The 12,688-nt window shown below is 29.7% G+C and overlaps 1 protein-coding gene across 2 annotated transcripts in view; it reads left to right on the top strand.

Moving 5' to 3' along the window:
- Positions 1-12,688, top strand: part of LOC145329513 (neuronal acetylcholine receptor subunit alpha-3-like) — a 78,313-nt gene that overhangs the window by 11,510 nt on the left and 54,115 nt on the right. For both annotated transcript variants that reach the window (XM_080173712.1, XM_080173713.1), the window contains exons 5-6: positions 2,189-2,298; positions 4,057-4,120. In XM_080173712.1, coding sequence (XP_080029838.1) covers positions 2,189-2,298; positions 4,057-4,120 — 174 coding nt within the window. The remainder of the gene's footprint in view (positions 1-2,188; positions 2,299-4,056; positions 4,121-12,688) is intronic.

The raw sequence follows: 12,688 nt of genomic DNA on the forward strand, positions 1-12,688 counted from the left end.
CTTTTAGATTGTCATAAAACAATTTTAACTGTTCATCAAAAACTTCTAGCCTTTCACTGCCAATAGCGATTGCTCGCTCAATTTTCTGCTTTTTGGTTAGTGGCATATTGATTCACTAGGTACTTATTTCACAGAAAAATTGTCACAGTTTATTGCATCAATAATTCACTAGATGCTATTGATCTCTTGATGAATGCTAACGCCTATTCATCAGATATTTTGAAATTGTCTCAACCATAACACTTTGGTTGAGCTTGGACTTCCGAATTAGCGGGAAGTTCACGAGATCAGTTGGCGAACATACAAAACCCCCAATACCAGGAACCATCAAGATTCAACAGCAGGTTTGAATATAGATTTATTGATGAAATTATTTCAAAAGACCTGAAGCTCTTATGGTTTCAAATCCCTGATATACTAGGGTAGTTCACACTCAATGAGACCAATGATAGGCCCAATTTTGTTCTCCGCAATCTTCACACTCTCATATCTCATTCCAAAGTAAGAACGTGCGCATCAAAAATAAACAAACACTCTATGCCGCGCCACATTTTGAAAGGAAAGCCCTAAAAGACGACATTTGCGCTTTGATTTTGGTTTAATGATAAGGAATTTAATTTCGAACTTGATAAACACAAAGCTTCCTCGAAAAGAGGTTAAGACAAATCTACAGCCCAAACATCTAGTCATGTTGTTAAAGGAATAATTCTTATGTAAAAGAAAAGATAGGGGATTCCGATAAAATGAGAAAGCTTGAAAAAAAGTTGAGAAGAATCAGATTACGTAGAAAAATACGTTTTCTTCTAAAAACTTTTACATGCTCCTTTTAAAACTATCCATTTAACGAAAAATACCCCACCCCTCAAACCCACTTGAAATTGCCATTTGCGTATCCTCTAGTGTGTGAAGAGGCCTAGAAACCGAAGCGCCGAAGCGAAACCAATCCCTCCAGAGGTCACCTACTAGTTTTGTATACATATATACTAACTCACTCCCCTAGAGGCCTCTAGCGACACTAAAAAAAGTGCCTATGCCAGTGAAGGCCTCTAAAGTAACTTTAAAATATCCATAAAAAGTTTTCTACGCCAGTGACGGTGTCTTATCTCATTTATCCACTTTTGTTTATACTTTCATTCATGTTCAAATTAAATTAATTTATCTTTCTGGGATGTTTTATTAATACAAATGAATGCTTTACAGCTTGTTGTAATTCGTTTTATTTTTATTTTTCAAAAATATTCTTCTTAGCTGCCAGTACAGAACTTCACAACTCCTAATCTATTCTAAATAATTAAAAGGGACTAAGGGTGGGGGATACTTCTGGTGATAATATTCAGATAAGTGTCTTTTCAATTTTGTTTCTTAGTTTCTATGGGAAGGGAATGGGGTAATTTGTGGTCTATAAACAATTTAGGGTATGAATCTTATTTTCTACTGAAATATACAACCTTGTAAGTAGAGGAAAATAATGATTTTAAAGGAATAGAGAAAGAAATATATAAAGAAACAAATATAAATATTTTACCAAATAATTCATATTAATACAAAAAGCTTTGTAAGATACTACCAGACTTTATTTTTGTTTTGTTTGAAGAACGTGAAGGAATTTTCTTTATTCCTGAACATAAGTCAATACGTCAGAGACGTGTTGAAAATGTTTCGGATGTTTTTGGTTTTGTGGTTCTCTGGAAAAAGCTGTAAACTTTAGCTTCCTTTATTATTATAATTCAGGGTGGCTTCATTTTCTTGTAATATTGATTAGAGTGGGTTTATTTTTTTATTTAAAAATTAAAGAATTGATAAATTGTTTTCCTGTTGTTCAACAAAAAAGAAATGATCGGTTTTTTGGCACCCCCGTCAGACTATATTTAAAACAACAATAAAATGATATAACATTACCACTTTTAGAGATATATTTTAAACATTTTACACTAAATACTCTCAAGCTGTATTTCACATTTTATGAGTAGCTTCGCCGCTAGTTGTTAGAGGAGTGGTGGTGGATATTCTCCGTATATTATTATTTTTAAATGTTGTGTTCACTATTTTGAGCCAAAATATCCTAACCTGACCTAATAGGTTTTGAAAAAGATCGTTTTACCTCATCACTTAACTTACCTAAATATATATCTTAAGTTGGTTGCGAATTACTCCTTAGCTGCCCTTTTATACCCTTTTTATGTTTTAGATATGGAATGATACACATCTGCGCTGGAATTATTCAGATTTTGGAGGTATCCAAGCTATTCGTCTGCCACACACAAAAGTTTGGAAACCAGATCTTATTCTTTATAACAAGTAAGTTACCGTTTAAAACCAATGACTGACGCTGGGTTATTTTATGCATTTTTTAAACAAAGTTCAATACACTTTTGTTGCTTTTACTTTAAGTAATTTTGAGTTTTTTAGTTATAGAATACCAAATTTTTTAGACGTAAATAAAATCTTGTTTATAAATTTCTTAAAAATAAAATCAATTTATGATTTGAATGAATAAAGTAATCAACTTTTTCAATGTATTGCACATTAACACTTGTTGAGAGTCAGAACTTATTAAGTAGAAAATAATTAATAATAACATAGATGCTACAATTTTACAATTGTACCTCGCTGTCATATGAATCATTAAGGAAAAACCAGACGAAAAATATAATTTTGATGCATTCAAAACTTGTTTTCAAAAAGATAAAAATCAGCGTGTTCAAAATTATCATGTACAGTTTGAAATCAATAGGACAATTCTATCATTCTTATATCAACTATAACGTTATGGACATATGAACAGAAAAGCTGGATTAATTTTTTATGCCAATAGATCAACAAACGGCACACGGTACAGTGGTACTCCAAAAATTAGATAGCTGTCCTCCTCAAAGCATCGATTTCTTAAAATTATGTTAAGACTGCGAATGTAATGTATAATTATAATTCTCCACCGCCATAATTAATTATGATTCTGCTTCGAAGTAATTAATTAGCATATTTTTCACATTATAATCACCAAAATTTGAATGAGACATTCATACATAACTTATACTGTGTAGCAGTTGGCAAGGGATTGTCAGTCGCATTTTCTTTTGTAGCCAATTCAGACACAGATGCCAGTCTCAGCTATTAAACAATTCGCAACCAAAGGCTTTCATCCTAAAAATTCCACTAAAGGCAGCTGAAAATTGAACTGCAGGCAGCAAATAAAAATAAACTACAGCTTCGATTTTGTTCAGCTAAAGATAAATCCATTTTTATGAGATTTGCCCTTAAAACTAATTTATTATTTCTTTATATGACCATTTTTGTTTGGTGTCTTCTTATAGGCGTAAACCATTATAATTTACAGTGCAGTCTTTGTATTTTTGTTATTACAGTGTGCCTCATTAATTGTGTCTCATTAAAATTAATATTATGCCCGCTTTGCATCGCCCTAGGTTTACATTGTAATGTATTTTTTTTATTACAAATGTTATTATGGCTGAAAACTTTATATGGATGTTTAGGCTACAGTTTTTCCAACAAAAGTTAGGGTCAGCTGCAGATTGTTGAATTTGAGTTAATGTTAAAAATAATTTATTTCGAGGCCGATGGTCATTCAATGCTTAAAAATTAGTTTGATAACAAATTGCAGTTTCTGTCTCTTAGGACACAATTAATAGAAGAGGAATATCTAAAATTCAACTGCAGTAGCATTTTAATGGAACCTTCAAAACCTTGAGTTTTTTTTTGTAAATTGTCGAATGAGTTTAGATCTTAGAAATTATTTTAAAGATAAAATTTTCCTTTTGCCACATTTTTGTGTCACATACTGTAAATGGAATTATGATAATGCGAGAAAGATAATTATATGCAGGGCTTTGTATTTCTCAGTTATATGTACTTTTAACTCTTAGTCTTTATAAGAACAAAACAAATATAAATTATATGTATAATAAACAGTAAAAAATCATTTTGGGAGAGAAAGGGTCTTCATTGCGAAATCCCCCCAAAAAAGCTGAAATCACGAAGTATCTTTTTTTAGTTGCTAATCACAGCTAAAATACGACTAATTGAATATTTTTTCAGCGCTGATTCTCAGTATAACACAGCAACAATTAATACTAATGTTATTGTCACACACACAGGAAAGGTAAAATGTTTTAAAATTTTATTGATTTTGTAATTTAGAAATATCAGTTAATAATTTTTACCAGTTTTTTTGTTTGTTTGACTTTAGAATATCGTTTGATATAAATATTGAATTTCTTTTATTTGAAGTATTTTGATGTTACCGCAATAATATTGTCCTTGTAAAGTTACATAATTATAATACCTTTTATAAAAGTTTTGCGTTAGCTAAAAAGGCCAAAAACTTTTTTAGTTAGAAGTTTATCTGAAAAGCACAACCTAATCTTATTAGTTGTTTCTAAGATCTTAATGAACAATAGAACAGTTATGCTCAGCTTTTTATAACTAACTTTAGTATGTATTTAGATAGCTGCAAACCTGGAGTTTTAGTTTATTCAGCAATAGTCTAAATGCCTTTACGGCTACTCGCTGTTATTTTGTGTGCCGACTAATTACTGTACTAGCAGCTACGCCCATAGCATTTGAGAGCTTTTTGTTCGGTGTTTAGGGAAAGAAAAAAAAGTCAAAAATCATCCCAAGACTGAAATCTAAAAAATTTAATAGCCTTAAACAATCCTGAGACCTTTAAGGCTACCATATAATGTAGAACTAGAACGGTACAGTAGTTACAGACAAAAAATCATATTGCTGTATAATATTATTAGCGGCTTCGCCCCTAGCCTCTAGGGGCTTTGCCGTAACAGGTAATTGAAAAAAAAATTAAGTAGCAACCCTAAAAAAATTGGAGGGGTTAGGGGTTTTCCACCCCCAAGAAATTAGCTTAAAACCACCACAGGACCAGTAGATCCAATCGATCCAGTATTATAGTTTAAATGTTCTTTATTGATCCATATATTGTTAGATTATTATGAACAAAACTGTCCTTTCAGTGTTGTTTATTAACTCATTGGTTTCCATGTAACATTAACGTGAGTAATGCACCACTAAAACAATAAAATTGTAGAATTATTTACTTCAAACAAGGACAAATATGTCTTTTAAAAGTGTTTAATATGCTGAAAAAACGCGAACTATTGGTAAATTTTAGAAAAAAGTTTTCATATTTTATACACCTAAAGAAAATTGAAGACACAAAAAGAAAGTTTGTTTGCTTGTCCTTGCTTGACTTCCATTGGACAAAAAAAACCGGCCGTGCATAACCCTATGAGGAACAATAAACATTAAATATCCAACAAATGTCATTCTATCTTCAATGAACATTTACATTTAGGAATACAACATTTCTAATAGATCATCTCCCCTATTTTTACAGTTTGTATGTCCGGCAGTTCAAAATTGGCTACCGTATTTTCAAATTCAAAATACATAAATTCTTTAAAATCAATTGATCTACCAAACAAAAATAACAGTCATTTAAAATAATAACGTAAATTTTTCGTCTTCTATAATCTATATTGTCCAATTATATGAGGCTTATAAATAAAAATAAATTGTGTATCCATAACAACTAAATCTAATGTTTGGACACCAATGCACAAAAAGTATTTTCCTGGGACCTTTATTTTTTATATAAATTGGATGCACCAAACAGTATTAAATGACAATGTACCTGTTAAACGTGAAATCATTTTGTTGACATACGTTGTCAATAAACTTTTTGGTTAAGCGTTCCTGGTTTGCATATCATCATCGATATGTTGACAATACAGGAGCTAATTTCTATATTATTTATTTTTACATTATAATGAACATTAACTATTTCTGCCATATAAAAGCTTTAGTAACTCTATTTTGATAATGATATTCATACTAAAGTCTTAAAATAATATCACAGCGCAGCTACTTTATAACCTATCTTTTCTCTGTAAGACAACAGCTATGAAAAATAGATTTTAAACTTTATGCATGTGTACGTACATAGTTGAGCATTAAATAAAATTGATAGTAGGAGTGTTTTTTTACAGCTTGCAGTGGCCACTGCTTTGACGTTTTTTTTTCTGCATTTCTCAGGTTATAATCCAACTATAATCTTTGTTGTCAAAATTTTATTCATTTGAAAATTCGCAGTGCCATTGCAATATCCATTTAAATAATTTCTTTTCTCGTATTTAGTTGAATCCGGTGGATAAGAACCGGTTCTCATCCATATGAAAAAACTATGTCTAGCAGCATATTATATCCAGCTTTCTACGAATATAAAAATGTACAATCATAAGATTAAAGTCAGTTTTTTAGCCCGTGCTTTCGGCACCTCGGGACTAAAAAAAAATGGTTTTAATCTTATAATTGTACATTCTATATCCGCGGAAAGCTGTTTATAATACGATGCGAGAAATAACTATTCCTAACTACTCAAAACTTTTCAGAATGATTTTTGCGATTACTTTTTTCACATTCAAATATTCATAACTTTTCAAATGGAATAGATCAATGTCAATTTCTCTCTGCATTCTATTTCATATTGACAAAAAAGCAAAATTTAAGAGGGAATGCTTATTTTCATAGGGATGCTAGAGGAAGAGGCAATTTGTAATAATATGCAGTCTTGTAGATTTGATAATATGATATGGGGAAGTGTATGCACACTTTTGTTGTATCCATTTAAATAACAAGGTTGACAAAGACCAAAGTGTGTTAAAAATCACCCATGTGACGTAATAAAAATGTGGGATTATCCATTTCTTTTTAGGGGTTTTCTTTCCCCTTTCTCCTCTCATCTCCCTTATTCTTATGACGTCACATGGGTGATTTTTAACACACTTTGGTCTTTGTCTTTAGTTATAGTATAGCTGAGCTTCAAGCACCTTGACATATAATCTATATTTAAAATTGTGAGTGTATGGATCATCTTACTTTTAATAGTCAAAATTAGATTCATGTGACTCATGGAGACTAAAGCAATATTGGAATATTAAATGAAACTGTAAACTTCATTTTTTCAAATCTATGAAATGAGCAATAATAGTACGGTAGTTATGTCAAGTTTTTTAAGCAGATTTTTCCTTGTACTTTGTTCTTTCTTTATTTTTTTTATGGTTTTTTGCATTTTGCATAAGTTGATAGAATAAATGGACAATGTCAATGACATATTATTACAAAAATTTTGTGCTAAAATGTCACTTTATTTTCTTACTAGAGGCAACGCTTCTAAAGGCCTCAGGGCACTTGAGGGGGAGTTCAATTCGAAAACCTAACTTTTATTTTAGATTTAAAAAGAAAAAGTTTAACAAAAATGTATCTTTTTATTTCTGACTGAAGTGTTGAAAATGAACTTTAAGCAAATAAAACTTTGATTGTTCAATTAGAAATTCAAAGTTTTATGTTTGTAATTATAAATAAATAACATAAAAACAGTAAATTAAAAAAAATACAAATAACGTTTTAAAAATTTAAAAAATAGCTTCCCCCCTCCTGATTAATCTAGGGTGATATTAATATTGGTTTTCATGTCTCTCTTGCGTGTTATGACCGTGACCAGTCTTGTTTTAATGTTTAGGTTTACATTCTGTAATATTTTCCTCGCAATAAGAGCTATTTTTAAACATGTTAAAATAAGAACTTTAAGAAAAATTTGAGAATTTCCATTCAATTTACTTTTATTCATAATCCTTAAATTGAACTCATAAATTTTGACTGCAACCATAGTAGACCAAGGACAATTATGTCCAAAAGTAGCGTAACAATAACAAGCCCATGATATTCAGATTAGAAAATATTCAGCTGCCAGTGGTCGCCTTTATATAGACTTGCAGTATATATGTATTATATACAGACTATTATGTTATATAATTTGTGGTGATTTTTATATCTTTCATATAATACAGCGTTTTTATAAAACTACTTGACCAAATCTGTGATTCTCCCATATATAATTATATATGATATATAGTTTGATATAGTAAGAAATAAAGACTGTAAAATGACATACTTTGATGTAAGATATAAACTTTGGTTGGTAATTTTATAATATTTTATGACATAAAGTTTTTCAGGGATAAGGGAAATTTTTGAAGCTTTAACTTAAATTTTTTTTAGATAATTTTCTTGAAATTCAATGATTGTTAACTTATAAATAAAAAAATATTTTTGAAAACCTAATGTTAATGAAATGAATGCTTATAATGCGTAACTAAAAGTTATTAAAACAATTCTCTATTATATTAGAAATACTATTTTCCTGGTTATTGGACAACCAGTTCAGTTATGTTTAATATTTTCCCTGTGACAATCTTTTTCCTTTTCACTAACTTTTTTCCCATTCCTATTGTTACTTTTTATAAAAAAAAATAATAAAGATAGGCTTTAATATTAATTTTTAAAATTCTATTTTATTGTTAGGAAAACTAAATTTGAAAAGCACCCTAAGAAAAAAATATAACTATTATAGTATTACAATATATTGTATCTATTGTCCTGTGATTTAAAAAAAACTAAAATGTCCAACCAACGATACTTTAAAAGTTAAAGCTTTAATCCACGCTTTTTTAAATGCCAAATCGTCCTAGGAAACACCATTTCTTATCCAAGAAAATATAAAAAAGTTAACATCACCAACTAGACGTGCGGACTTCCTGAAAATAAAATTATATCTGTTGGTCATTGGAATCATGCATGGTTTAATACTGTCCAAATTTATTACCAGAAGTACAAACAAACGGACGGACATATACTATCTATAAAAGATCTGCTTAAAAATGGAAAAAAATTTAAGTACTTTTCTGATTAATTGACGAAGCGAAGTTGCTTGAAGTAACAAATTAAGTTAAAAACTCTTCAAATGTTTCCAGTAAAAAGTTTTAAGAAAAGTTGGAGCAGAAAAATTTCAATTTAATCTTTTAAGGCAAAAGTTAATTTATCTGTGAAAGTAGAACAGACTCATATCTCATTTTCATTTTCAACAGACAAAAAATACAAATAAAGTGTACATTAATTTTTTAGATAAAGGGATAAATAGAACCGATGAAAGTTTTTAGGTTCTTCTTATGGCCTAACACATTATCGACAAGCAAGTTGGTAGAATTTACATGATCAATAATTTACTTATTTTATAAAATTTATTAATGACAGTAAAATAAGAATTAAATTGAAAAAAGTTATATACATTTTATAATTTTCAAACATGCTGGCTTTAGACCAAACAACATATCCAATAAACGAAATCTTTAAAAAAAAACAATAATACAAATTTAAAAAGAGACAAGGTATTCCAAAATAGCGGTACCGAAAAAAACACATTTTCTTGAAATTTGATGTCACTCAGACCATTACAGAAAAACTGACAAATTAGTGAGTTATAGAGAAAGCACCCATTATATATTTTATCTATCTTTGCATCCCTGATTAATCCATGTATAAGGATGATTCTATGTTCCAAGTTATTTAACTAATCTTCTATTGTATTAAAAAACTCATTCTATTTATGGTCACTAAAAGATATGGAGAGAAGGTTTACTATAGGAAATAGATAGGTATATCTATTAACTAATAATCACATTATATAGTTCCACTTTATGATACAAAATCAGTGCAGTAAAATTTCATAATTGAACCAAATTTATTTCACATTCTAACGACATTCCAATGAGAGGGGAAAACATTGTCTTAGTACAAAATTATTCCAAACTCAATTATTTTAAAATGTTGAGTAGAATAAAAAGTTGATTGTTAAACCTAGCGTTGGTTTGTTTACAAGAAGTAGTGGGTATAAAGTGAATAAAGTAATTGAAATAGAATTGATTTAAATCCTTCAATTTATTTAAATAGACAGAATCCGCACTTAGCCCCCTGGGTTAAGAAAATTAAACTTTTACTTTAAAATTTCAAATTATCAAGAAATTTTGTGACCTAAAAACTCAATGATGTGATGAAATGCAAGGTTAAACATATTTGTAAATATGTAGTTTGAAGATTTTTCTTTCCACATAGACTCACAATATTCTGAAAGAAAAAAGAACAGCAAAGTAACACACAGTAAAAATATAGATATCCAAGGAAAGATGAAAGGTGTATAGACTGAGTATTTGTAATTTCGTCCGGGATTACCATAAAGACTGCGTAGATACTTTCCGTACACTTCACCATTGTAACTGACTATCAGTCTCACTTACAGACAGACCCATATTACTGGTTTGAGACACTGGTACAAAAAAGTAGATACATTTACTTTTATTTGGACCATTTGATAATAAGTGCTAAGTTAATAGTCCTCGATTCAAACTTTTTAAATTTTAAACTTTTAAAGATAAAGATCATTTTTTGTTCTATGCTTCGCTTTCGTAACAGATATTTTATTATTGAATGTATAATATGACTAATATTAATTCTATTTTAAATTTTTAGCTGTCGATCTTAAAGTTGCTTTTATTCAACAATAAATGTTTAAACTTTACGTGTCCGTTTTATTTATGGTAATAGGTTAGGTTATGGTAATAGGTAAGGTTGCGTAAGTCGAAACAAGGCCAATCGGGGCTTGGTTCCGACAGATATACTTGATTTTAGTAATCCTAGATAGATAAAGCCAAATATAATTACTTTTCTATATAGCTCTTGTTGAAAAGAACATAAAAATTTATATTTGCTGTTGCGCTCCTTAAAGATCAAACCAGAAGAATAAAAGTGATAATATAAGAAACGATTATTGCGGAAGTCTTTTCATATTACCTAACAAGGATGATAATGTTTAACAAATACTTAAATTGTTTATAATAGAGATCCTTTGCTTATAATATTGCACCATGTTGTCTTGGAATCATTGTTAAAAAAAAAGATGAATAGGATGATTATATCATGAAAAAAAGTATAATAGAAAACCTAAAAATCAGCAAGTTTAAAATGAATGTATTCAATTTATTGTAACGATTACAAAGTTGTTTCTCTTTCTAAGTTGTACCTAACTGTAACATGAATCATCATGCAAAGTTTGAAATCACTAGGACAATTCTATCATGCCTAAATAAGCAATAAGAGATAAATAAATAATTATGCATTTAGTAAATATGTATATGATTCTAACGACTTATATAAATGACTGAAAAGCTTTGCTTTTAAAAATCTTAAAGACATTTCCATGTTAATGGTCTCATAAAGCATTAAGAAGTAATAAAATCTTAATTTCATAATATAGTACTTCCCATAATATTGGCTTACTTCCAGAGGTTGCAGAGGTTTGCAGAGGGGGGAGGGGGTATCGGGGGGTATACTCAACATTCCAGACTTTCTTTGTAATTAATATTATTTAGAAAGATTACTGACTTATCTCTATAAAAGTAACTTTAAATTAAGTGTGCTATAAAGAGCCGTTTATGAGATATTAAGTACCACAAAGATTTACCTGCGATATTATTGTAAAGCGTGGCAAATTCACTTGTTAGATAATAGGTGTAAATCCCCGACCAAACCACTATTATAAAATAGCATATACTGCTGCTGTGTAAGATAAGTATAAGTAAGAGGATTAGACGCTGCTCGTTGCCACATACAGATAGGACCTCTAGACAAAAGTCAAGTAAACATACATAGAGTACAATTTTTTCTAAAGCTAGGATGTACTCTTTGATCTACAATAGTTTGGATCTACGTTGTCATAAACAGGCCCCAGGTGTATATTGAGGTGTCATTCAGATATCCTATTATAATAAGGTCCGACAAGATATTGCAAACCATTAAAATGGTTCTCCATATTAGGAAAGCTTTAGATAGGTCACCAGATATTTTTTTAATTAGTCTTGGGATGGTATTTGGGCAATTTTTCTAACCCTACCCCCCGGCCCCCCCCCCCCCCCACCCACCCCCCCGTCAAATCTAAAGCTAGAAATGTTAGGGTGAAACTACTAGTAGTAAGCATATATGGTAGTAAGTAACCTAAGTGTAGCTCAGAAAAGTATTTAACCTTTTTTCAGATGTGACCTTAAAAGCCCCCAAGATATAAATTTCAGGAAGTAAATTATCTTATTTATTATTCACAGTTTTATCAGTTGGTTCAGTGTTTTTTATTTTTATATTATCTAGTGGAAAAAATAAAACAAATCTTTAAAAGTATTTAATTCTTAACAAAGAGAAAATGTATTTTCCTTTAAAGGCTCTAAGTGTCATTTATAAGCCCCTCTTTTCTTCAAAATTATCAAATTTCAAGATAAACTTTGAATTACATTAACAGTTTGTTAGAAAAGTTAGGATTTTAGGAAGGAATATAAATTACTCTAATGGTGTTTTTCATTGTTAGAACATAATGTATTTTCACAATTGATCTAGAGTACTTCTAAGTGCAGACATATGTTTATAATTCTCGAGCAGCTGCGCTACTATTAACATTAAGAGGGTTAAAGTTAAAGAATAAACTTAATTGGATAATGCTGTAAAAAAGAATAAAACTGAGCTGACAAGATTAGAAAAGAAGAAACTAATTTCATTCCTGAAACAAACACACACACACACACACAGGCACATATACTCAGACATACCTCCGCATACAAAGTATAGAATAAAGGAATAGGAATATAAACAAAATACTTTATGAATGTTTAAAGGTTAATTTGAAAAGTCTTATGATACAACTAAAAAAGGACACAAAAACAAAAATAAGACTTTGACTTTGACTATGTTGGATGTTAGTGTTGAGGAAAAAGTCAAG

This window comes from Acartia tonsa, chromosome 10 (genome assembly GCF_053477335.1).
Source record: "Acartia tonsa isolate MP-2025a chromosome 10, ASM5347733v1, whole genome shotgun sequence".
Classification (NCBI taxonomy): Eukaryota; Metazoa; Arthropoda; class Copepoda; order Calanoida; family Acartiidae; genus Acartia; species Acartia tonsa.